Below are 12,957 nucleotides of genomic sequence, written 5' to 3'. Positions count from 1 at the left end.
ACATACCACAATCCATGATGCACCGATACAGCAGAGAAATATAGGTGTAGTACAATGCCAAAGATTTCACTTGTTACATTACATGAATGTTGTCAATAGCTCAGAAAAAGGACAGTTTATTCCTCCATACAGTATTATGGACACCACATAGTGCTCTATGCTGAATAATGTGCCCCTTATATTGCTCCATACAGTATAATGGACCCCATGTAATGCTCCTTACAGAAAAATGGACCTCACGTAATGCTCCATACATTATGATGGACCCTATATATTAACGGGCCCCATATACTGCTCCATATATAATTGGCCCCATAAAATGCTCCATCATAAGATGCTCCTTATGTAATGGGCCCCATATATTGATCCATATGTAATGGGCCCCATATATTGCTCCATATATAATGGGCCCTATATATTGCTCCATATGTAATGGGCCCCATAAGATGCTCCATATGTAATGGGCTCCATATATAATGGGCCCCATATACTGTTCCATATCTGGTTTTGTAAAGAGGGTCTGGCTCTTTGGATCTCTGGATTTCTTGGATAACTTGTTACAGAGGCACATCCCCTTTTTATAGTTCACAACTGTTGTCCTTCAAGCCATCTTCCAGAGGTCAAGGGGAAGGGATGATGAGGTTAACACGCATTGTTTGATTATTTATAGTTTACCCTTCAATGTTTGCAAGTCCACAAACTGGCCTGGACAGTGTGTAATCAACATATTAGCAAATAGCTATTGTTCAATTACCCTGTGTCTCTGTCTTCCAAGATAACAACACAATATGTTACAACAAATGTCAACTTAAAAGTCAATATTACAGGCTTGTACTATAATAATAATAATCTGTATTTTTATATAGCGCTAACATATTCCGCAGCGCTTTACAGTTTGCATACATTATCATCACTGTCCCCGTTGGGGCTCACAATCTAAATTCCCTATCAGTATATCTTTGGAATGTGGGAGGAAACCGGAGAACCCAGGGGAAACCCACGCAAACACTGAGCGAACATACAAACTCTTTGCAGATGTTGTCCTTGGTGGGGTTTGAACCCGGGACTCCAGCGCTGCAAGGCTGCTGTTCTAACCACTGAGTCACCGTGCTGCCCATACTAACAAAAGTTTGTCATTTCTTGACCAACCAAAGGAAAAACACAAATGTAAAAAGTCTATGCATCCTGACTTACTGAGAATAGACGTTTGGATTATTAAGATTAAATGCCGTGACATCAGTCATGGAAAGACGTGTGCCTGATTAAATCACTAGATGGAAACAACATTTTCAAAACCTCTCGATTTATTCGATATCTAGTATGCGCTTCACATGCAGAAATCCCTGCACTTACAGCCATGTCTATCAGGGAAATTATTAATGGTTGTCCAAAGAAGGTTCTGCCTCTGAATGCACCTGATCAAATCGTCAAAATCCTCCGCTGGCAGCTCCTGTGTAATCACTCAACAATGACGTCCCTGACGTTTTCGATGGAAGACAAGTCTGGAGATGCTGTAGCCATGGAGACGTTTCCATTTTCTCATCATTTGCAGATCAGTAACCTGTCAGTCCAACCAATGATTTCAGTAATTCGACAACTTTTCTTTCTTTATGTTGCAATATCAATGTTCAAGATATTATTAATGATTTTAAAACTGCTGCTTTTCCTCCAGTTCCCGCCTTGTTCGGATGCAGCCCAGCGGAGAAGGGTTTCCAGATGCAAGGAAAAGGAGAGTTCATCAATGTGATTTTGAAGGCTGCGATAAAGTATATACCAAGAGCTCACACCTAAAAGCCCACAGGAGGATACACACAGGTGCCTTTGTGGATAGTAATGGATTCGTGGAAGGTTTTATGTCTAACGCTTAGATTATTGCATGATGGCTTTAGCATGGAGCACTTGTAACCATTTGTATTTCTTGTCTTCTTAGGAGAAAAGCCCTACAAATGCACATGGGAGGGTTGTACGTGGAAATTTGCCAGATCAGACGAGTTGACGCGACATTTCCGTAAACATACAGGCATCAAGCCTTTCATTTGTTCGAAATGTGACCGAACCTTCTCTCGTTCCGATCATCTGGCCCTCCACCGCAGGAGGCATATCATGATGTGACAGTATTTCATGGACCTATTGTGGGATGGGGGTGGGAACGGCTGAAAGAAACTTTTGATATTTCATAGACTTCAAAATCATTGCCTAATCTCCTTTCAGCTCCAATATCTTTTCACCGCCTCGTTTGACATTTAATGTCAATATTCATTTTGTTGTTTTTCGCTCTAGTCGTCTCCTCTTATTTATTGGTATGGTGCGAGTCCTGTAGTGTATACTCACCTTGTGCCACAGAAAGCACAGTCCCGGAGAGACCTTTTCTGCTCCACCACCATCTTGCGTTTCCCCCCTTCTTCTCCAAGGATCTTCTAGAAATCCATTTCCCGTCACCTCGACGTGGGACATTATGAAGTGATACAAACTCTAAATCTGAAGTAATGTGATGGAAGCGCTGTCTGTCCTGACAAGTGAAGCTGGAAGAGGCGTACATCCACGTGAGAAATGGCAAAAAAAAAAAACTAAAAAAAAAAAAATCTATTTTCCTTGACACCATTTGGAACAAGCTGCAATATATGGGTATCGGGAATACTATATCGGTCGTGCCACTGCTAGGGTCACTCTAAACACTATTGACTTTATTCCCTTATTTAACAACTTCTTCTCTGTAATTATGATTTTTCTATATTTTTCTTTTCTGTACACATTTTGTATTTACTTGACTTACAGACTGCAGAATGTGTGCATGTCTCTCCGAAAATGTGTTTGTGCCTAGATATACTTGTTTGGGTGGACAAAAACTGCAGTACATCTGAAGGTAAAAAGCGGGATATATTCCTGTTACCATTTTAGGAGAATTTTTTTCCCTGTATTTTTTTTTTTTTTTCCACCGTTTTATATGCCATGTATGTATTTATATATGCGATGTTATTTGTGCAGAAACACAAACATTTGCACATCGAGTGTCATTAGATTCATGCTGCCCGAACCACAGGCTGCAGGAATCTGAGCGTGGCTGCGCACGTGGAAATGTGGCTGCGTATCAGAGGAGCCGTCCGGGGGCTTCAGAGAGAGCCCGGACTGGTCAGATGAGATCTGCTGGCTTTCCCAACCGGAGCCAGGCAAGGAGAAGCCGGGCGAGGACCTCACCTGACTTGTCGGGTCTCAACATGCAGGACCCTATATGCTCGGTATCATTTGTCCGATGCGGCCCTTGGTTAAGGCAGCATGAATCTAGTGACGGGTTCTCTTTAATCACAGCTACAGATCTGAATTATAATAATGGCCTTTTTTATTGTTGTCACTTATGGTACAATGGGAATGTGTCATCAGAAAATGACCGCTTGTGTAACGCCACTGATTTGGACTCAAGGACCCCGTTTTGTTCATATGTGGGTTATCTTGCGTGGCAATAACTCTGAAATATTTTTACCTACTAAGTCGATTCTAAGATTTGTTTTACTATGACGCGTACTTTACGGTAATACTACATTTTATGGTGATATCTTCTGAGCATATTAAAAAAAAATGACATTTTCAAACTATATGGAAAATTTGCAATTTTCAAACTATTACTGTTTCGCATCAGCCAACAGTTAACATTTACCATATACAGTGCCTTGAAAAAGTATTCCTACCCCGTGACATCTTCTGTGTTTTTTTCCACGTTCAGTACTTGGGCTATTTTTTTTTAAAACCTAACCCTGCTTTACTCTTCTCGACAACTTTATCCCTGACCTGTCTGGTGGGCTCGACGACGACACACAAACCTCTGAGACCTTCATAGAACATCTGTAGTTATACTGATGAACAAAATCACTCACCGATGGACTCACTTTACTAATGATGTGACTTCTATAGGTGATTGGTCGCTCCGGATTTTGTTTAGGGGTATTAGAGTAAAGGGGCTGAATACAAATGCACCCCTCTATTTTCAGATTTATATTTTTCAAATAATTAGAAAACCTTGTATTATTTCATTACCTCTCACAATTACTTACCATTTTGTGATAGTATCACATAAATACAGTGGGGCAAAAAAGTATTTAGTCAGTCAGCAATAGTGCAAGTTCCACCACTTAAAAAGATGAGAGGCGTCTGTAATTTACATCATAGGTAGACCTCAACTATGGGAGACAAACTGAGAAAAAAAAATCCAGAAAATCACATTGTCTGTTTTTTTAACATTTTATTTGCATATTATGGTGGAAAATAAGTATTTGGTCAGAAACAAAATTTCATCTCAATACTTTGTAATATATCCTTTGTTGGCAATGACAGAGGTCAAACGTTTTCTGTAAGTCTTCACAAGGTTGCCACACACTGTTGTTGGTATGTTGGCCCATTCCTCCATGCAGATCTCCTCTAGAGCAGTGATGTTTTTGGCTTTTCGCTTGGCAACACGGACTTTCAACTCCCTCCAAAGGTTTTCTATAGGGTTGAGATCTGGAGACTGGCTAGGCCACTCCAGGACCTTGAAATGCTTCTTACGAAGCCACTCCTTTGTTGCCCTGGCGGTGTGCTTTGGATCATTGTCATGTTGAAAGACCCAGCCACGTTTCATCTTCAATGCCCTTGCTGATGGAAGGAGGTTTGCACTCAAAATCTCACGATACATGGCCCCATTCATTCTTTCATGTACCCGGATCAGTCGTCCTGGCCCCTTTGCAGAGAAACAGCCCCAAAGCATGATGTTTCCACCACCATGCTTTACAGTAGGTATGGTGTTTGATGGATGCAACTCAGTATTCTTTTTCCTCCAAACACGACAAGTTGTGTTTCTACCAAACAGTTCCAGTTTGGTTTCATCAGACCATAGGACATTCTCCCAAAACTCCTCTGGATCATCCAAATGCTCTCTAGCAAACTTCAGACGGGCCCGGACATGTACTGGCTTAAGCAGTGGGACACGTCTGGCACTGCAGGATCTGAGTCCATGGTGGCGTAGTGTGTTACTTATGGTAGGCCTTGTTACATTGGTCCCAGCTCTCTGCAGTTCATTCACTAGGTCCCCCGCGTGGTTCTGGGATTTTTGCTCACCGTTCTTGTGATCATTCTGACCCCATGGGGTGGGATTTTGCGTGGAGCCCCAGATCGAGGGAGATTATCAGTGGTCTTGTATGTCTTCCATTTTCTAATTATTGCTCCCACTGTTGATTTCTTCACTCCAAGCTGGTTGGCTATTGCAGATTCAGTCTTCCCAGCCTGGTGCAGGGCTACAATTTTGTTTCTGGTGTCCTTTGACAGCTCTTTGGTCTTCACCATAGTGGAGTTTGGAGTCAGACTGTTTGAGGGTGTGCACAGGTGTCTTTTTATACTGATAACAAGTTTAAACAGGTGCCATTACTACAGGTAATGAGTGGAGGAAAGAGGAGACTCTTAAAGAAGAAGTTACAGGTCTGTGAGAGCCAGAAATCTTGATTGTTTGTTTCTGACCAAATACTTATTTTCCACCATAATATGCAAAAAAAATGCTAAAAAAACAGACAATGTGATTTTCTGGATTTTTTTTTTCTCCGTATGTCTCCCATAGTTGAGGTCTACCCATGATGTAAATTACAGACGCCTCTCATCTTTTTAAGTGGTGGAACTTGCACTATTGCTGACTGACTAAATACTTTTTTGCCCCACTGTATATTTGATTTGAATTTTCAGTTTGTGGGTGTTATGTGAACAAATAGGGAAAAGTTTACGGGGTATGAATACTTTTTCAAAGCACTATATCTACTTTGTGTTGGATTTTTTTTATATAGAAGTTTATTTTTTGGGATCGATATATATTGCTTAAAAATTTGGCAACGATTTTTCACATTTTCTACAAACTTTCAGTGACCTAATTTTTAGGGACTGATTCAGTTCCCAAATGGCTTTTTGTGAATTACCGTATATGTAACCATCCCCCCCTATCAACCAACTTTTCAGATTCTCTCGTTCTAACCATTTCCTTCCGAAACCCGTTTTCACCTTACTGACCATGCCATTTTTTTCCAACGCTGACGTGTCATTTTACATGGCATTAACTTTTAAAATTCTTCTACAGCCATCAGTGATTCTGACACTTTTTTTGTTTTCTTCTCGACACATTGTTCTTTATTATTGGTAAATTTAGTTAGATATGAATCAAATATGAAAACATCAGAAATGTAACAATTTAGAAAAATTCTCAATTTTTGAACTTTGAATATCTGCCTAAAGGACGTATAAATTTGTACACATAGTATAGAGTAGACATACGATAAATGTTATTTATTAACTATTTTAGGTGGTATGACAAAGATAAAAAAATTGAGAATTGTCTATGTTGTCAAATTTACAATATTTTTTTTTTAAATAAACGCAGATCGTATTAATCTAAAATTACCACTAACATAAAGTACAATATGTCCTGAAAAAAGTCTCAGGATCACTGGGATATGTACAGTTGTGTGAAATAGTATTTGTCCGCTTCCTGATTTTCTATTCCTTTGCATGCTTGTCACACTTAAATGTTTCAGATCACCAAATAAATTTAAATATTAGACAAAGATGACACAAGTAATCACAAAATGCGGTTTTTAAATCAAGGTCTTTATTATTAAGGGAAAAAGAGTTCCAAACCTACAGGGCCCTGGGTGAAAAAAGTGATTCCCCCCCCCCCCCCTCCTAAAAACATAAGTTAACTGTTGTTTATCACACCTTTGGGAAGCAGAGTTCAAATTTCCTAGCCACAAAAATGTGTGATTACTGTTCTCAATCATGAAATCACTTAAATAGGACATGCCTGACAGTTAAGTAGACCAAAAGATCCTCAAAAGCTAGACATCATGCTGATATCCAAAGAAATTCTGGAATAAATGCGAACCAAAGTCATTGAAATCTATCTGCCTGGAAAAGGTTAAGAAGCCTTTTTGGAGCTTTGGGACTCCAACAAACCACAGTGAGAGCCATTATCCTCAAATGGCAAAAACATGGAACAGTGGTGAACCTTCCCAGAAGTGGCTGGCCGACCAAAATTACCCTAAGAACACAGCGAGGTCTTATCCAAGAGGTCATGAAAGACCCCATAGCAACAGCCAAAGAACTGCAGACCTCACTTGCCTCAGTTAAGGTCAGTGTTCATGATTTAACCATAAAAAGAAAGACTGGGCAAAAATGGGCTGCATGGCAGAGTTCCAAGAGGAAAAACACTGCTGAGCAATAAGGACATAAAGGCTCTTCTGAGTTTTACCAGAAAACATCTTGATATCCAATTTTTGGGGGAGAATACTCTGTTGGACCGACAAAACAAAAGTTGAACTTTTTGGAAGGTGTATGTCCCATCATATCTGGCGTAGAATTAACACTGCATTTCAGAAAATGAGCATCATACCAACAGTAAAACGTGCTGGTAGCGTGATGGTCTGGGACTCTTTTGCTGCTTCAAGACCTGGAAGACTTGCTGTGGTAAATGGAGCCATGAATTCTGCTGACTACCAACGATTCCTGAAGAAGTATGTCCGGCCATCTGTTCATGAGCTCCAGCTGAAGCACACTTGGATTATTCAGCAAGACAATGATCTAAAGCACACCAGCAAGTCCACCTCCTGAATATCTTAAGAAAAGTAAAAATAAGACTTTGGAGTAGCCTAGTCAGTCTTGACCTTAATCCCAGTAAGATGCTGTGGCTTGACCTGAAACAGGTGGTTCATGCCACAGCATGCCGTCCTCCAATGTGGTTGAATTCCAACAATTCTGCGAAGAGGAGTGGGCAAAATTCCTCCAGAGAGTTGTAAAAGATTCATTGCCAGTTATCCCAAACGCGTGATTGCAGTTGTTACTGCTAAGGGCGGCCCAACCAGTTATTAGGTTTAGGGGGCAATCACTTTGTCACACAGGATTCTAGATTCTGTAGGTTTGGATTTCTTTCTCTCTTAAATATAAAGGCCTTCATTTATAAACCGCATTTTGTGTTTACTTGTGTTATCTTTGTGTAATATTTAGAATTGTTTGCTGATCGGAAACATTTAAGTGTGACACACATGCAAAACAATAGGAAACCTGGAGTGGGGGCAAACGCTTTTTTCATATAACTGTAGTGACAACAGTCAGGTTTGAAAAATTTGATGAAAACTGGTTTTGGAGGGAAGTGGTAAAATTAGGTCAATTTTGGAATGTGGAGACGGGGTTTTAATAAGCTCCTCCAGAACTATTTGGGAGCTTAATCAGTCGCTAAAAATAGGCTTCTGATTTTTTATTATGGAAAAATTGCTGCTAAATTTACAATTAACATCCTTTAAAATATAAAAGTTTTTTTTTTTTAAAGCCAACATGTTGTAGACATGGAAAATGTTACCGATTATGTTAGCATCATTTTTTAAAATATCGATTTAAGCAGCAAGTTTTCATTTTTGTTCAATAAAATGTAAAACAAAAAAAGAAAAACTTTTTATGTAAAAACAGAACCCTGACAAGTTGTAAAATCTACATCACTCAAGGTATTGCATTCAGTCATTTTAACACTTCAGGTGCTGCCCAGGAAATCATGCAAAGTGGAATGTGAAAAATGACTTTTTTTTCCCATAGAAATGTTAATTTGGCTTCAGATTTTCAGTTTCTGCAAGAATAAAACAAGAAATTGCACAACAAATTGTGAGGTCCAATACCATACAGGTCCTTCTCAAAAAATTAGCATATAGTGTTAAATTTCATTATTTACCATAATGTAATGATTACAATTAAACTTTCATATATTATAGATTCATTATCCACCAACTGAAATTTGTCAGGTCTTTTATTGTTTTAATACTGATGATTTTGGCATACAACTCCTGATAACCCAAAAAACCTGTCTCAATAAATTAGCATATCAAGAAAAGGTTCTCTAAACGACCTATTACCCTAATCTTCTGAATCAACTAATTAACTCTAAACACATGCAAAAGATACCTGAGGCTTTTATAAACTCCCTGCCTGGTTCATTACTCAAAACCCCCATCATGGGTAAGACTAGCGACCTGACAGATGTCAAGAAGGCCATCATTGACACCCTCAAGCAAGAGGGTAAGACCCAGAAAGAAATTTCTCAACAAATAGGCTGTTCCCAGAGTGCTGTATCAAGGCACCTCAATGGTAAGTCTGTTGGAAGGAAACAATGTGGCAGAAAACGCTGTACAACGAGAAGAGGAGACCGGACCCTGAGGAAGATTGTGGAGAAGGACCGATTCCAGACCTTGGGGAACCTGAGGAAGCAGTGGACTGAGTCTGGTGTGGAAACATCCAGAGCCACCGTGCACAGGCGTGTGCAGGAAATGGGCTACAGGTGCCGCATTCCCCAGGTAAAGCCACTTTTGAACCATAAACAGCGGCAGAGGCACCTGACCTGGGCTACAGAGAAGCAGCACTGGACTGTTGCTAAGTGGTCCCAAGTACTTTTTTCTGATGAAAGCAAATTTTGCATGTCATTCGGAAATCAAGGTGCCAGAGTCTGGAGGAAGACTGGGGAGAAGGAAATGCCAAAATGCCTGAAGTCCAGTGTCAAGTACCCACAGTCAGTGATGGTGTGGGGTGCCATGTCAGCTGCTGGTGTTGGTCCACTGTGTTTCATCAAGGGCAGGGTCAATGCAGCTAGCTATCAGGAGATTTTGGAGCACTTCATGCTTCCATCGGCTGAAATGCTTTATGGAGATGAAGATTTCATTTTTCAGCACGACCTGGCACCTGCTCACAGTGCCAAAACCACTGGTAAATGGTTTACTGACCATGGTATTACTGTGCTCAATTGGCCTGCCAACTCTCCTGACCTGAACCCCATAGAGAATCTGTGGGATATTGTGAAGAGAAAGTTGAGAGACGCAAGACCCAACACTCTGGATGAGCTTAAGGCCGCTATTGAAGCATCCTGGGCCTCCATAACATCTCAGCAGTGTCACAGGCTGATTGCCTCCATGCCACGCCGCATTGAAGCAGTCATTTCTGCCAAAGGATTCCCGACCAAGTATTGAGTGCATAACTGAACATTATTATTTGTTGGTTTTTTTTGTTTGTTATTAAAAAACACTTTTATTTGATTGGATGGGTGAAATATGCTAATTTATTGAGACAGGTTTTTTGGGTTATCAGGAGTTGTATGCCAAAATCATCAGTATTAAAACAATAAAAGACCTGACAAATTTCAGTTGGTGGATAATGAATCTATAATATATGAAAGTTTAATTGTAATCATTACATTATGGTAAATAATGAAATTTAACACTATATGCTAATTTTTTGAGAAGGACCTGTATATGTGATTGGAAATGGCTGAAGGAAAGGAGCGCTATCTTTTGGGTGGAATAGGCTACAGACAGTCTCATTTGTAGAGCCCCCGAGGAGACAGAGCAGCAGAAACCTCCATAAGTGACCCCATTTAAAAAACTAGAGGTGCAGTGAGCATATTAACACTCCAGATGTTTAATAGAATTTTATACCATGGGCCATATAACTAAAAATACTGACCTGTTCATCACTGAAATATTGTCAAAGCCCCAGATATTTTGTGTTCACAAGGGGTAGTAGATGAAAATGGACCCCATAATTTGTTAGACAATTTCTTCCGAATGCGCCACTACTCTATATGTAGTTATAAACCTGTTTGGCCACACTTTTGGGCTAGAAAGGAAGGTGCGTTATTTGACACTTGGCTAGCAGATTTTCCTGAAAGAGTTTGCAGGTAAAATTTACAAAGCCTCAGATGTCCCAGAAACACAAATTATCCCCACTAGTGATCCTATTTTAGAAATTGTGCCCCTCTTGGAAATCATCTATGGGTGTTACTATTATTTTGGCTCCACAGACCACCTGGGTGTGTATTTTTGGAACAATGAAAATAGCAAAAATGTCATTGTAGTGCCCATGCATTGTAGTGCCCTTACATTGTAGTGCCCATGAATTGTAGTGCCCATACATTGTAGTGCCCATACATTGTAGTGCCCATGCATTGTAGTGCCCATGCATTGTAGTGCCCATGCATTGTAGTGCCCATGCATTGTAGTGCCCATGCATTGTAGTGCCCATGCATTGTAGTGCCCATGCATTGTAGTGCCCTTGCATTGTAGTGCCCTTGCATTGTAGTGCCCTTGCATTGTAGTGCCCATGCATTGTAGTGCCCATGCATTGTAGTGCCCTTACATTGTGGTGCCCTTACATTGTAGTGCCTAGCTTATGCATTTGGAGATATGCACCCCATACAGTAATGCCAAACATGTGGATGCTAGCTGTTTTTTTGGAAACCCTGTTCTACCAACCATGTGTAAACCTTCTACTTTTCTGTTGAGTGGACCTAAGTGGGGGCTTGTTTTTTTGTTTTTATGAGGGGGGGGTTTGAAAGTTTTAATTGTAATATTTTGGGGTAAATACCCGTTTGGATCATTGTGAAGCTGGGTTCATATTTCTCTACACTTCAGGTTTTATATCTAAATCTGCACAGTAAAGGATTCAATTGGAACCATTCAATGTAACGAGCAGATGGAGACATTTTTGATTCCTCTTGGCCTCTTTTCGGCAATGTCTTATCTTTTTAGTGGTGCACAAAAGTGTGGTTGACTTTATTTTTGTGCATGCCTAAAATACTGAGCCCCAGCCAGGACCCAGGCCACTTGGGGCCTAAAGTGACTCTATCCACCTCTTTACATTCTGATATTTGATTCACAAAATTAACTAGATGGATATTTCCTGAAGGAACTACAGATAGTGCTTTGGAATGGTGCCCGGGCTGCCCCTGCAAGACTTTCACACTTTGGTGCCCCTCAGGTGCTGGTTTGGTAGTTGTAGCCCCTCAGGGTTGAGCTTAACCCCTGGGGACCTGCTGAGGCCACTTGCGCCTCCTAGGGCCCATTTTATTTTGATCTTCAGAAAATTTAAGCGCAAATTAAAAATGGAAATTGCAGATCTGACACGGGCCAACATGTGGAAGATCCCCAGAGCATATAAGGTGAAGTTTAAATGTGTCAAGATTAGGGTTGAGCTGAACCGTTCACTGAGGTTCGTTATTAGTAACGAACCTTGTGTGTTCATATTCACTTTAGGTGCGTACAAACACACGCTGAAAGTTCGTTCAAAAAAAATATTTTTTTTGCTGTAATCTTACCTGTTAGCGGCGTGGGGTCAGCGGAGCAGGTTTCCAGCATCAGCACCATCCGCAGGTGGTCACTTTGACCCTCGGGGGTCCCTGAGGGTCAATTTGACTCTCGGAGGTCACTTTGACCTTTGGGGGTCCCCGGGGGTCAATTTTACCCTCGGGGTCACTTTAACCCTTGGAGGTCCCTGGGGGTCAATTTGATCCTCAGGGGTCACTTTGTCCCTTGGGGTCCATGGGGGTCAATTTGATCCTTGGGGGTCACTTTGACCCTTGGGGGTCCCCAGGGGCCACTTTAACCCTCAGGTGTCAATTTGACCCTCGGGGGTCACTTTGACCCTTTAGGGTCGCTGGGGGTCGATTTGAGCCTCGGGGGCCCTGGGGATCAATTTGACACTTAGGGGTCACTTTGAGCCTCGGGAGTCCCTGGGGGTCAATTTGACCCTTAGGGGTCCCTGGAGGTCAATTTGACCTGCGGGGGTCACTTTGACCCTTAGGGGTCCTGGGGGGTCAATTCGATCCTCGGGGGTCACTTTGACCCTCGGCTCCACCGGGGTCAATTTGACCCTTGGGGATCCCTGGGGGCCACTTTAACCCTTGGGGGTCAATATGACCCCGGGGGTCACTTTCACCCTTGAGGGTCACTCGGTCTGATTTGGTGGGCGGGGTCACTCTGGGTCCGATTTGGTGGGCGGGGTCACTCTGGGTCTGATTTGGTGGGCGGGGCACCTCAGGGACCGATTTGGTGGGCGGGGTCACTCAGGGTCCGATTTGGTGGGCTGGGCACCTCGGTCCGATTTGGTGGGCGGGGCACCTCAGGTGCTAATTTGGTGGGCGGGGTC

General features: G+C 41.6%; 1 protein-coding gene across 2 annotated transcripts in view; it reads left to right on the top strand.

Moving 5' to 3' along the window:
* KLF8 (KLF transcription factor 8) overlaps nucleotides 1-3,590 on the top strand; it is a 57,739-nt gene extending 54,149 nt beyond the window's left edge. The window contains exons 5-6 of one of the 2 annotated variants that reach the window (XM_069748606.1): nucleotides 1,673-1,815; nucleotides 1,931-3,590. In XM_069748606.1, coding sequence (XP_069604707.1) covers nucleotides 1,673-1,815; nucleotides 1,931-2,112 — 325 coding nt within the window. In that variant the 3' untranslated portion in view covers nucleotides 2,113-3,590. The remainder of the gene's footprint in view (nucleotides 1-1,672; nucleotides 1,816-1,930) is intronic. The other variant, XM_069748605.1, reaches the window with a different exon arrangement.
* The last annotated feature ends 9,367 nt before the right edge of the window (nucleotides 3,591-12,957 follow it).

The sequence above is a fragment of the Ranitomeya imitator genome, chromosome 2, assembly GCF_032444005.1.
Source record: "Ranitomeya imitator isolate aRanImi1 chromosome 2, aRanImi1.pri, whole genome shotgun sequence".
Lineage (NCBI taxonomy): Eukaryota > Metazoa > Chordata > Amphibia > Anura > Dendrobatidae > Ranitomeya > Ranitomeya imitator.
The sequence above is the reverse complement of the archived record's forward strand: the minus strand, read 5'-3'. Positions and strand labels throughout refer to the sequence as shown.